This window comes from Lissotriton helveticus, chromosome 3_2, assembly GCF_964261635.1.
Source record: "Lissotriton helveticus chromosome 3_2, aLisHel1.1, whole genome shotgun sequence".
NCBI classification, from domain to species: Eukaryota; Metazoa; Chordata; class Amphibia; order Caudata; family Salamandridae; genus Lissotriton; species Lissotriton helveticus.
This window is the reverse complement of record NC_136062.1, coordinates 498,539,210-498,554,645: the sequence shown is the minus strand read 5'-3', so window position 1 is coordinate 498,554,645 and position 15,436 is coordinate 498,539,210. Positions and strand designations below refer to the sequence as shown.

Sequence of the window (15,436 nt, the reverse complement as noted above, 5' to 3'; positions counted from 1 at the left end):
GCACTCACTCACAGCATCTGATGCCTGCCTGTACAGCTTGATGCTGATACGATGCACTCACTCAGAGCATCTGATACGGGCCTAGAGAGCACGGGTGCTGACACAATACACTCACTCACAGCATCTGATGCCTGCCTGCAGAGCTTGGAGCTGATAAACTGCACTCACTCACAGCATCTGATACCGGCCTGTAGAGCCCGGGTGCTGACACAATGCACTCACCCACAGCATCTGATACCGGTCTGTAGAGCCCGGGCGCTGACACAATGCACTCACTCGCAGCATCTGATACCGGTCTGTAGAGCCCGGGTGCTGACACAATGCACTCACTCACAGCATCTGATACCGGTCTGTAGAGCTCAGGTGATGACACAATGCACTCACTCAGCATCTGATGCCTGCCTGTAGAGCTCAGGTGATGACACAATGCACTCACTCAGCATCTGATGCCTGCCTGTAGAGCTCAGGTGATGACACAATGCACTCACTCACAGCATCTGATACCGGCCTGTACAGCTTGATGCTGATACAATGCACTCACCCACAGCATCTGATGCCTGCCTGTACAGATGCTGACACAATGCACTCACTCTCAGCATCTGATGCCTGCCTGTACAGATGCTGATACAATGCACTCACTCACAGCATCTGATGCCGGCATGTACAGCTTGATGCTGACACAATGCACTCACCCACAGCATCTGATGCCTGCCTGTACAGATGCTGACACAATGCACTCACTCTCAGCATCTGATGCCTGCCTGTACAGATGCTGATACAATGCACTCACCCACAGCATCTGATACCTGCCTGTAGAGCTCAGGTGATGACACAATGCACTCACCCACAGCATCTGATGCCTGCCTGTACAGATGCTGACACAATGCACTCACTCTCAGCATCTGATGCCTGCCTGTACAGATGCTGATACAATGCACTCACTCACAGCATCTGATGCCTGCCTGTAGAGCTCAGGTGATGACACAATGCACTCACTCACAGCATCTGATGCCTGCCTGTACAGATTGATGATGATACAATGCACTCACCCACAGCATCTGATGCCTGCCTGTAGAGCCGGGGCGCTGACACAATGCACTCACCCACAGCATCTAATGCCTGCCTGTAGAGCTCAGGTGATGACATAATGCACTCACTCACAGCATCTGATGCCTGCCTGTACAGATGCTGACACAATGCACTCACTCTCAGCATCTGATGCCTGCCTGTACAGATGCTGATACAATGCACTCACCCACAGCATCTGATGCCTGCCTGTACAGATTGATGATGATACGATGCACTCACTCACAGCATCTGATGCCTGCCTGTAGAGCTCAGGTGATGACACAATGCACTCACTCACAGCATCTGATGCCGGTCTGTAGAGCCCGGGCGCTGACACAATGCACTCACTCACAGCATCTGATGCCTGCCTGTACAGCTTGATGCTGATACGATGCACTCACTCAGAGCATCTGATACCGGCCTAGAGAGCACGGATGCTGACACAATACACTCACTCACAGCATCTGATGCCTGCCTGCAGAGCTTGGAGCTGATACAGTGCACTCACCCACAGCATCTGATACCGGTCTGTAGAGCTCAGGTGATGACACAATGCACTCACTCACAGCATCTGATGCCTGCCTGTACAGCTTGATGCTGATACAATGCACTCACTCAGCATCTGATGCCTGCCTGTACAGCTTGATGCTGATACAATGCACTCACCTACAGCATCGGATGCCTGCCTGTACAGCTTGATGCTGATACAATGCACTCACTCAGCATCTGATGCCTGCCTGTACAGCTTGATGCTGATACAATGCACTCACTCAGCATCTGATGCCTGCCTGTACAGATTGATGATGATACAATGCACTCACTCAGCATCTGATGCCTGCCTGTACAGATGCTGACACAATGCACTCACTCTCAGCATCTGATGCCTGCCTGTACAGATGCTGATACAATGCACTCACTCACAGCATCTGATGCCGGCATGTACAGCTTGATGCTGACACAATGCACTCACCCACAGCATCTGATGCCTGCCTGTACAGATTGATGATGATACAATGCACTCACCCACAGCATCTGATGCCTGCCTGTACAGCTTGATGCTGATACAATGCACTCACTCTCAGCATCTGATGCCTGCCTGTACAGATGCTGACACAATGCACTCACTCTCAGCATCTGATGCCTGCCTGTACAGATGCTGATACAATGCACTCACTCACAGCATCTGATGCCTGCCTGTACAGCTTGATGCTGATACGATGCACTCACTCACAGCATCTGATACCGGTCTGTAGAGCCTGGGTGCTGACACAATGCACTCACCCACAGCATCGGATGCCTGCCTGTACAGATTGATGATGATACAATGCACTCACCCACAGCATCTGATGCCTGCCTGTACAGATGCTGACACAATGCACTCACTCTCAGCATCTGATGCCTGCCTGTACAGATGCTGATACAATGCACTCACTCACAGCATCTGATGCCGGCCTGTACAGATTGATGATGATACAATGCACTCACCCACAGCATCTGATGCCTGCCTGTACAGATTGATGATGATACAATGCACTCACCCACAGCATCTGATGCCTGCCTGTACAGATGCTGACACAATGCACTCACTCTCAGCATCTGATGCCTGCCTGTACAGATGCTGATACAATGCACTCACTCACAGCATCTGACGCCTGCCTGTAGAGCTCAGGTGATGACACAATGCACTCACTCACAGCATCTGATGCCTGCCTGTAGAGCTCAGGTGATGACATAATGCACTCACCCACAGCATCTGATGCCTGCCTGTAGAGCTCAGGTGATGACATAATGCACTCACTCACAGCATCTGATGCCTGCCTGTACAGCTTGATGATGATACAATGCACTCACTCACAGCATCTGATACCGGTCTGTAGAGCCTGGGTGCTGACACAATGCACTCACTCACAGCATCTGATACCGGTCTGTAGAGCCTGGGTGCTGACACAATACACTCACTCACAGCATCTGATGCATGCCTGTACAGCTTGATGATGATACAATGCACTCACTCACAGCATCTGATACCGGTCTGTAGAGCCTGGGTGCTGACACAATGCACTCACTCACAGCATCTGATACCTGCCTGTAGAGCTCAGGTGATGACACAATCCACTCACCCACAGCATCTGATGCCTGCCTGTACAGCTTGATGCTGATACGATGCACTCACTCACAGCATCTGATGCCTGCCTGTAGAGCTCTGGTGATGACATAATGCACTCACTCACAGCATCTGATGCCTGCCTGTACAGCTTGATGCTGATACGATGCACTCACTCACAGCATCTGATGCCTGCCTGTACAGCTTGATGCTGATACGATGCACTCACTCACAGCATCTGATGCCTGCCTGTAGAGCTCTGGTGATGACATAATGCACTCACTCACAGCATCTGATGCCTGCCTGTACAGCTTGATGCTGATACAATGCACTCACCCACAGCATCTGATACCTGCCTGTAGAGCCGGGGCGCTGACACAATGCACTCACTCACAGCATCTGATGCCTGCCTGTAGAGCTCAGGTGATGACACAATGCACTCACTCACAGCATCTGATACCGGCCCGTAGAGCCCAGGTGCTGACACAATGCACTCACTCGCAGCATCTGATACCGGCCTGTAGAGCCCGGGTGCTAACACAATGCACTCACTCTCAGCATCTGATGCCTGCCTGTACAGATGCTGATACAATGCACTCACTCACTGCATCTGATACCTGCCTGTAGAGCCCGGGTGCTGACACAATGCACTCACTCACAGCATCTGATGCCTGCCTGTAGAGCTCAGGTGATGACACAATGCACTCACTCACAGCATCTGATACCGGCCCGTAGAGCCCGGGTGCTGACACAATGCACTCACTCACAGCATCTGATACCGTTCTGTAGAGCCCGGGTGCTGACACAATGCACTCACTCACAGCATCTGATACCGGCCTGTAGAGCTCAGGTGATGACACAATGCACTCACCCACAGCATCTGATGCCTGCCTGTACAGCTTGATGCTGATACAATGCACTCACTCACAGCATCTGATGCCTGCCTGTAGAGCCCGGGCGCTGACACAATGCACTCACTCGCAGCATCTGATACCGGCCTATAGAGCCCGGGTGCTGACACAATGCACTCACTCACAGCATCTGATACTGGCATGTAGAGCTTAGCGCAGATACAATGCACTCACTCACAGCATCTGATGCCTGCCTGTACAGCTTGATGCTGATACAATGCACTCACTCACAGCATCTGATGCCTGCCTGTAGAGCCCGGGTGCTGACACAATGCACTCACTCGCAGCATCTGATACCGGTCTGTAGAGCCCGGGTGCTAACACAATGCACTCACTCGCAGCATCTGATACCGGCCTATAGAGCCTGGGTGCTGACACAATGCACTCACTCACAGCATCTGATACCGGCCTGTAGACCCGGGCGCTGACACAATGCACTCACTCGCAGCATCTGATACCGGTCTGTAGAGCCCGGGTGCTAACACAATGCCCTCACTCGCAGCTTCTGATACCGGCCTATAAAGCCCGGGTGCTGACACAATGCACTCACTCACAGCATCTGATACCGGTCTGTAGAGCTCAGGTGATGACACAATGCACTCACTCACAGCATCTGATGCCTGCCTGTACAGCTTGATGCTGATACGATGCACTCACTCAGAGCATCTGATACCGGCCTAGAGAGCACGGGTGCTGACACAATACACTCACTCACAGCATCTGATGCCTGCCTGCAGAGCTTGGAGCTGATACAGTGCACTCACTCACAGCATCTGATACCGGCCTGTAGAGCCCGGGTGCTGACACAATGCACTCACCCACAGCATCTGATACCGGTCTGTAGAGCCCGGGCGCTGACACAATGCACTCACTCGCAGCATCTGATACCGGTCTGTAGAGCCCGGGTGCTGACACAATGCACTCACTCACAGCATCTGATACCGGTCTGTAGAGCTCAGGTGATGACACAATGCACTCACTCAGCATCTGATGCCTGCCTGTAGAGCTCAGGTGATGACACAATGCACTCACTCAGCATCTGATGCCTGCCTGTAGAGCTCAGGTGATGACACAATGCACTCACTCGCAGCATCTGATACCGGCCTGTACAGCTTGATGCTGATACAATGCACTCACCCACAGCATCTGATGCCTGCCTGTACAGATTGATGATGATACAATGCACTCACCCACAGCATCTGATGCCTGCCTGTACAGATGCTGACACAATGCACTCACTCTCAGCATCTGATGCCGGCATGTACAGCTTGATGCTGACACAATGCACTCACCCACAGCATCTGATGCCTGCCTGTACAGATGCTGACACAATGCACTCACTCTCAGCATCTGATGCCTGCCTGTACAGATGCTGACACAATGCACTCACTCTCAGCATCTGATGCCTGCCTGTACAGATGCTGATACAATGCACTCACCCACAGCATCTGATACCTGCCTGTAGAGCTCAGGTGATGACACAATGCACTCACCCACAGCATCTGATGCCTGCCTGTACAGATTGATGATGATACAATGCACTCACCCACAGCATCTGATGCCTGCCTGTACAGATGCTGAACAATGCACTCACTCACAGCATCTGATGCCTGCCTGTACAGATTGATGATGATACAATGCACTCACCCACAGCATCTGATGCCTGCCTGTACAGATTGATGATGATACAATGCACTCACCCACAGCATCTGATGCCTGCCTGTACAGATGCTGAACAATGCACTCACTCACAGCATCTGATGCCGGCATGTACAGCTTGATGCTGACACAATGCACTCACCCACAGCATCTGATGCCTGCCTGTACAGATGCTGACACAATGCACTCACTCTCAGCATCTGATGCCTGCCTGTACAGATGCTGACACAATGCACTCACTCTCAGCATCTGATGCCTGCCTGTACAGATGCTGATACAATGCACTCACCCACAGCATCTGATACCTGCCTGTAGAGCTCAGGTGATGACACAATGCACTCACCCACAGCATCTGATGCCTGCCTGTACAGATGCTGACACAATGCACTCACTCTCAGCATCTGATGCCTGCCTGTACAGATGCTGATACAATGCACTCACTCACAGCATCTGATGCCTGCCTGTAGAGCTCAGGTGATGACACAATGCACTCACTCACAGCATCTGATGCCTGCCTGTACAGATTGATGATGATACAATGCACTCACCCACAGCATCTGATGCCTGCCTGTAGAGCCGGGGCGCTGACACAATGCACTCACCCACAGCATCTAATGCCTGCCTGTAGAGCTCAGGTGATGACATAATGCACTCACTCACAGCATCTGATGCCTGCCTGTACAGCTTGATGCTGATACAATGCACTCACTCACAGCATCTGATGCCTGCCTGTACAGATGCTGACACAATGCACTCACTCTCAGCATCTGATGCCTGCCTGTACAGATGCTGATACAATGCACTCACTCACAGCATCTGTACAGCTTGATGCTGATACGATGCACTCACTCACAGCATCTGATACCGGTCTGTAGAGCCTGGGTGCTGACACAATGCATTCACTCACAGCATCTGATACCTGCCTGTAGAGCTCAGGTGATGACATAATGCACTCACTCACAGCATCTGATGCCTGCCTGTACAGCTTGATGCTGATACAATGCACTCACTCACAGCATCTGATGCCTGCCTGTAGAGCCCGGGCGCTGACACAATGCACTCACCCACAGCATCTGATGCCTGCCTGTACAGATGCTGACACAATGCACTCACTCTCAGCATCTGATGCCTGCCTGTACAGATGCTGATACAATGCACTCACTCACAGCATCTGATGCCTGCCTGTACAGCTTGATGCTGACACAATGCACTCACTCTCAGCATCTGATGCCTGCCTGTACAGATGCTGATACAATGCACTCACTCACAGCATCTGATGCCTGCCTGTACAGCTTGATGCTGACACAATGCACTCACCCACAGCATCTGATGCCTGCCTGTACAGATTGATGATGATACGATGCACTCACTCACAGCATCTGATGCCTGCCTGTACAGATGCTGACACAATGCACTCACTCTCAGCATCTGATGCCTGCCTGTACAGATGCTGATACAATGCACTCACCCACAGCATCTGATACCTGCCTGTAGAGCCCGGGTGCTGACACAATGCACTCACTCACAGCATCTGATGCCTGCCTATAGAGCCCGGGTGCTGACACAATGCACTCACTCACAGCATCTGATACCGGTCTGTAGAGCTCAGGTGATGACACAATGCACTCACTCACAGCATCTGATGCCTGCCTGTACAGCTTGATGATGATACAATGCACTCACTCACAGCATCTGATACCGGTCTGTAGAGCCTGGGTGCTGACACAATGCACTCACTCACAGCATCTGATACCTGCCTGTAGAGCTCAGGTGATGACACAATCCACTCACCCACAGCATCTGATGCCTGCCTGTACAGCTTGATGCTGATACGATGCACTCACTCAGAGCATCTGATACCGGCCTAGAGAGCACGGATGCTGACACAATACACTCACTCACAGCATCTGATGCCTGCCTGTAGAGCTTGGAGCTGATACAGTGCACTCACTCACAGCATCTGATACCGGCCTGTAGAGCTCAGGTGATGACACAATGCACTCACTCAGAGCATCTGATACCGGCCCGTAGAGCCCGGGTGCTGACACAATGCACTCACTCGCAGCATCTGATGCCTGCCTGTACAGATGCTGATACAATGCACTCACTCACAGCATCTGATGCCTGCCTGCAGAGCTCAGGTGATGACACAATGCACTCACTCACAGCATCTGATGCCTGCCTGTACAGCTTGATGCTGATACGATGCACTCACTCAGAGCATCTGATACCGGCCTAGAGAGCACGGATGCTGACACAATACACTCACTCACAGCATCTGATACCGGCCTGTAGAGCCCGGGTGCTGACACAATGCACTCACCCACAGCATCTGATACCGGTCTGTAGAGCTCAGGTGATGACACAATGCACTCACCCACAGCATCTGATACCGGCCTACAGAGCCCGGGTGCTGACACAATGCACTCACTCACAGCATCTGATACCTGCCTGTAGAGCCCGGGTGCTGACACAATGCACTCACCCACAGCATCTGATACCGGTCTGTAGAGCCCGGGCGCTGACACAATGCACTCACTCGCAGCATCTGATACCGGTCTGTAGAGCCCGGGTGCTGACACAATGCACTCACCCACAGCATCTGATGCCTGCCTGTACAGCTTGATGCTGATACAATGCACTCACCTACAGCATCGGATGCCTGCCTGTACAGCTTGATGCTGATACAATGCACTCACCTACAGCATCGGATGCCTGCCTGTAGAGCCCGGGCGCTAACACAATGCACTCACTCACAGCATCTGATGCCTGCCTGTACAGCTTGATGATGATACAATGCACTCACCCACAGCATCTGATGCCTGCCTGTACAGATTGATGATGATACAATGCACTCACCCACAGCATCTGATGCCTGCCTGTACAGATGCTGACACAATGCACTCACTCTCAGCATCTGATGCCGGCATGTACAGCTTGATGCTGATACAATGCACTCACTCACAGCATCTGATGCCTGCCTGTAGAGCCGGGGCGCTGACACAATGCACTCACCCACAGCATCTAATGCCTGCCTGTAGAGCTCAGGTGATGACATAATGCACTCACCCACAGCATCTGATGCCTGCCTGTACAGCTTGATGCTGATACAATGCACTCACCTACAGCATCGGATGCCTGCCTGTACAGCTTGATGCTGATACAATGCACTCACCTACAGCATCGGATGCCTGCCTGTAGAGCCCGGGCGCTAACACAATGCACTCACTCACAGCATCTGATGCCTGCCTGTACAGCTTGATGATGATACAATGCACTCACCCACAGCATCTGATGCCTGCCTGTACAGATTGATGATGATACAATGCACTCACCCACAGCATCTGATGCCTGCCTGTACAGATGCTGACACAATGCACTCACTCTCAGCATCTGATGCCGGCATGTACAGCTTGATGCTGATACAATGCACTCACTCACAGCATCTGATGCCTGCCTGTAGAGCCGGGGCGCTGACACAATGCACTCACCCACAGCATCTAATGCCTGCCTGTAGAGCTCAGGTGATGACATAATGCACTCACTCACAGCATCTGATGCCTGCCTGTACAGATGCTGACACAATGCACTCACTCTCAGCATCTGATGCCTGCCTGTACAGATGCTGATACAATGCACTCACTCACAGCATCTGATGCCTGCCTGTACAGATTGATGATGATACAATGCACTCACCCACAGCATCTGATGCCTGCCTGTACAGATGCTGACACAATGCACTCACTCTCAGCATCTGATGCCTGCCTGTACAGATGCTGATACAATGCACTCACTCACAGCATCTGACGCCTGCCTGTAGAGCTCAGGTGATGACACAATGCACTCACTCACAGCATCTGATGCCTGCCTGTAGAGCTCAGGTGATGACATAATGCACTCACCCACAGCATCTGATGCCTGCCTGTACAGCTTGATGATGATACAATACACTCACTCACAGCATCTGATGCCTGCCTGCAGAGCTTGGAGCTGATACGAGGCACTCACTCACAGCATCTGATACCGGTCTGTAGAGCCTGGGTGCTGACACAATGCACTCACTCACAGCATCTGATACCTGCCTGTAGAGCTCAGGTGATGACACAATCCACTCACCCACAGCATCTGATGCCTGCCTGTACAGCTTGATGCTGATACGATGCACTCACTCACAGCATCTGATGCCTGCCTGTACAGATGCTGATACAATGCACTCACTCACAGCATCTGATGCCTGCCTGTACAGCTTGATGCTGATACAATGCACTCACCCACAGCATCTGATACCTGCCTGTAGAGCCGGGGCGCTGACACAATGCACTCACTCACAGCATCTGATGCCTGCCTGTAGAGCTCAGGTGATGACACAATGCACTCACTCACAGCATCTGATACCGGCCCGTAGAGCCCAGGTGCTGACACAATGCACTCACTCGCAGCATCTGATACCGGCCTGTAGAGCCCGGGTGCTAACACAATGCACTCACTCTCAGCATCTGATGCCTGCCTGTACAGATGCTGATACAATGCACTCACTCACTGCATCTGATACCTGCCTGTAGAGCCCGGGTGCTGACACAATGCACTCACTCACAGCATCTGATGCCTGCCTGTAGAGCTCAGGTGATGACACAATGCACTCACTCACAGCATCTGATACCGGCCCGTAGAGCCCAGGTGCTGACACAATGCACTCACTCGCAGCATCTGATACCGGCCTGTAGAGCCCGGGTGCTAACACAATGCACTCACTCTCAGCATCTGATGCCTGCCTGTACAGATGCTGACACAATGCACTCACTCACAGCATCTGATATCGGCCTATAGAGCCCGGGTGCTGACACAATGCACTCACTCACAGCATCTGATACCGTTCTGTAGAGCCCGGGTGCTGACACAATGCACTCACTCACAGCATCTGATACCGGCCTGTAGAGCTCAGGTGATGACACAATGCACTCACCCACAGCATCTGATGCCTGCCTGTACAGCTTGATGCTGATACAATGCACTCACTCACAGCATCTGATGCCTGCCTGTAGAGCCCGGGCGCTGACACAATGCACTCACTCACAGCATCTGATACCGGCCTATAGAGCCCGGGTGCTGACACAATGCACTCACTCACAGCATCTGATACTGGCATGTAGAGCTTAGCGCAGATACAATGCACTCACTCACAGCATCTGATGCCTGCCTGTACAGCTTGATGCTGATACGATGCACTCACTCACAGCATCTGATACCGGCCTACAGAACACGGGTGCTGACACAATACACTCACTCACAGCATCTGATGCCTGCCTGCAGAGCTTGGAGCTGATACAGTGCACTCACTCACAGCATCTGATGCCTGCCTGTAGAGCCCGGGCGCTGACACAATGCACTCACTCACAGCATCTGATGCCTGCCTGTACAGATGCTGATACAATGCACTCACTCACAGCATCTGATATCGGCCTATAGAGCCCGGGTGCTGACACAATGCACTCACTCACAGCATCTGATACCGGTCTGTAGAGCCCGGGTGCTGACACAATGCACTCACTCACAGCATCTGATACTGGCATGTAGAGCTTAGCGCAGATACAATGCACTCACTCACAGCATCTGATGCCTGCCTGCAGAGCTTGGAGCTGATACAATGCACTCACTCACAGCATCTGATGTCTGCCTGTAGAGCTCAGGTGATGACACAATGCACTCACTCACAGCATCTGATGCCTGCCTGTAGAGCTCAGGTGCTGATGCAGCGCACTTTGAAGAGCTCAGGATGAGAGTTCATGAAGTGGACTCCATTGCTAGATATTATGATGTTCTAGTTCTGGCTTGATATACAAAACACGTACCTAACTTAGAAGCCACTTTAGTTGACGATTTCTGTGGAAATAGGAACGGGTAAGTGAAAGTGAAGAGGTGGGTTCCCAAGAATCTGTGGGCTTAGGGGAAGGGTTAGGCTGTGCGCATCTGTTGTGGTGGAATTAGCTGAAGGGTTAGCTGTGGTGGGTTGAGTTAGCGGTAGTGGATAGGGTTAACTGAAAGGCATTAGGTGGGCTGTACTTATCTGTGGTGGGTGGAGTTAGCATAGAGGGAGGAGGTTAGATGTGGTGAGTGGAGTTAACCGGGACCAGAGTGGTTATGTGGAGTACGTGGTGAATCAGGTTAGTTAAGTGAGAAGAGGTAGATTAGCTGTGTTGGTAGGGTTACCTGAGAGAAGGGGTAGATTAGTTATGGTTTGTGGGTTAACTGTTGGAACTCTGCGATGGATAGCGTCAGTTGAGAGAGAAGAGGTTAGCTGTGGTGGATGGCGTAGCTGACAGAGGAGGAGTAGACGAGTGAGGTTCACTTAGAGGTGAAAGGGAGTCCTGGGGTGGCTGCCCACAGATGAGAGAACAGATGAGCTGTGCTGGGTGGGGCAGCTGATGGCGGCGGAGTAGATTAGCTGTGGTGAGTGAGTGCACTGAGAGTTCAGGGGGTGCTTTGGGAACGCTGCCCTTGACTTAGGGAGAAGTAGTGAGCTGTGATGAGCAGGGTTATCTCAGACAGTAGAAGGGGGTGGATCTAGCATAGGGAGAATAAGAGATTACCTCTGGTGAGTGGGAGGGGTAGTTGACAGTGGAGGAGTACATTATCTGTGGTGGTGGGCATAGCGGAGTAGAAAAGGTAGATGAGCTGTTGTGAGAGGGCTAGTTGACATCAAAGGAGATTAACTGTGGTGAGTGGTCTCACAGAGAGGTAAGGCACTGCTTTGAGATGGTGAGCTTCAGCTGCAGGGGAAGAGGTGAGCTGTAGTTATTGGATCCATTAGCACAAGGAAGGATGCCTGTGTACCTGATCTGGTGCATTCTTGCCCAGCATGAGCGGGAAGACCCTCTCATGGAGCTTCTGCGCCTGTTGGTGCTTGTTGTTGCAGCCATACATGAAGACGTTACTCTTACGGCTGTGTCCATGGAAGTCACAGTACAGCAGCACCTCCCGCTCTGACAAGAGCCTTTATAGAATGGAAAAATATACAGAAATTCAGCTACTAGGAAGGAAGGAATATGATATCACATGAGTAAAGATCAAAAACCTGGATGAGAGGGTGCCGGCTATCACACAAGTAAATATCAAACACCAGGAAGAGAGGGCGTCGGTCATTACACAAGAAAATATCAAACACCAGGAAAAGAGTGAGTCGGCTATCACACAAGCAAATAATAAAAAAACACGAGGAAGAGAGGGCGTCGGCTATCACACAAGAAAATAGCAAACACCAGGAAAAGAGTGAGTCGGCTATCATATAAGTAAATATCAAACACGAGGAAGAGAGGGCGTCGGCTATCACACAAGTAAATATCAAACACCACGAAGAGAGGGCACCGGCTATCACACAAGTAAATATCAAACACCACGAAGAGAGGGCACCGGCTATCACACAAGTAAATATCAAACACCACGAAGAGAGCGTATCGGTCATCACACAAGTAAATATCAAACACCAGGAGAGAGCGTCGGCCATCACACAAGCAAATATCAAACACCAGGAAGAGAGCGTCGGCCATCACACAAGTAAATATCAAACACCAGGAAGAGAGCGTATCAGCCATCATGCAAGCAAATATCAAACACCAGGAAGAGAGCGTCGGCCATCACACAAGTAAATATCAAGCACCGGGAAGAGAGCGTGTCAGCCATCACACAAGCAAACATCAAACACCAGGAAGAGAGGGCACCGGCTATCACACAAGTAAATATCAAACACCACGAAGAGAGCGTATCAGCCATCACACAAGTAAATATCAAGCACCGGGAAGAGAGCGTGTCGGCCATCAAACAAGCAAACATCAAACACCAGGAAGGGAGCATCGGCCATCACAAGTAAACCCCATACAGCAGGAAGAGAGCGTCAGCAATCACACAAGCAAACATCAAACACTAGAAGGAGAGCAAATCGGGCATCACAGAAGCAAACATCAGAGACCAGGAAGAGAGAGAGTCACCAAACATCAGAGACCAAGAAGAGAGAGAGTCACCAATCACACGAGCAAACATCAAACACCAGGAACAGAGGGCGCCGGCTTTCACACAAGCAAACATCAAACACTAGGAGGAGAGCAAATCGGCCATCACACAAGCAAACATCAGACACCAGGAAGAAAGAGAGTCACCAATCACACGAGCAAACATCAAACACCAGGAAGAGAGGGCGCCGGCTTTCACACAAGTAAATATCAAACACCAGTAAGAGAGGGCACCGGCTTTCACACAAGTAAATATAAAACACCAGGAAGAGAGCAAATCGGCCATCACACAAGCAAATATCAAACACCAGGAAGAGAGCGTCATCACACAAGCAACTATCAAAAACCAGGAAGAGAGGGCGCCGGCTATCACACAAGTAAATATCAAACACCAGGAAGAGAGGGCGCCGGCTATCACACAAGTAAATATCAAACACCACGAAGAGAGCATATGGGCCATCACACAAGCAAACATCAAACACCAGGAAGAGAGTGAGTCGGCCATCACACAAGTAGATATCAAACACCAGGAAGAGAGTGCGACGGCCATCAAACAAGTAAATATCAAGCACCGGGAAGAGAGCGTGTCGGCCATCACACAAGCAAACATCAAACACCAGGAAGAGAGCATCGGCCATCACAAGTAAACATCATACACCAGGAAGAGAGCGTCGGCCATCACACAAGCAAACATCAAACACCTGCAGGAGACGGCGTCGGCTATCACACAAGCAAACATCAAACACCAGGAAGAGAGCATATCGGCCATCACACAAGTAAACATCAAACACCAGGAAGAGAGGGCGTCGGCCATTACACAAGCAAATATCAAACACTAGGAAGAGAGCGAGTCGGCCATCACACAAGCAAACATCAAACACAAGGAAGAGAGCGCCGGCCATCACACACACAAACATCAAACACTAGAAGGAGAGCACATCGGGCATCACAGAAGCAAACATCAGAGACCAGGAAGAGAGAGAGTCGCCAATCACACGAGCAAACATCAAACACCAGGAACCGAGGGCGCCGGCTATCACACAAGCAAACATCAAACACTAGGAGGAGAGCAAATCGGCCATCACACAAGCAAACATCAGACACCAGGAAGAGAGAGAGTCGCCAATCACACGAGCAAACATCAAACACCAGGAAGAGAGTGAGTCGGCCATCACACAAGTAGATATCAAACACCAGGAAGAGAGGGCGCCGGCTTTCACACAAGTAAATATCAAACACCCGGAAGAGAGGGCGCCGGCTTTCACACAAGTATATATCAAACACCAGGAAGAGAGCAAATCGGCCATCACACAAGCAAATATCAAACACCGGGAAGAGAGCGTCATCACAAAAGCAAATATCAAAAACCAGGAAGAGAGGGCGCCGGCTATCACACAAGTAAATATCAAATACCAGGAAGAGAGGACACCGGCTATCACACAAGTAAATATCAAACACCACGAAGAGAGCGTATCGGCCATCACACAAGTAAATATCAAACACCAGGAGGAGAGCGTATCAGCCATCACACAAGCAAATATCAAACACCAGGAAGAGAGGGCGACGGCCATCAAACAAGTAAATATCAAGCACCGGGAAGAGATCGTGTCGGCCATCACACAAGCAAACATCAAACACCAGGAAGAGAGCATCGGCCATCACAAGTAAACATCATACACCAGGAAGAGAGC

The 15,436-nt window shown here is 51.1% G+C and overlaps 1 protein-coding gene across 1 annotated transcript in view; it reads right to left on the bottom strand.

The window, feature by feature from the left end:
- Positions 1-15,436, bottom strand: part of AGBL2 (AGBL carboxypeptidase 2) — a 350,584-nt gene that overhangs the window by 310,710 nt on the left and 24,438 nt on the right. The window contains exon 3 of the mRNA XM_078684573.1: positions 12,574-12,733. Coding sequence (XP_078540699.1) covers positions 12,574-12,733 — 160 coding nt within the window. The remainder of the gene's footprint in view (positions 1-12,573; positions 12,734-15,436) is intronic.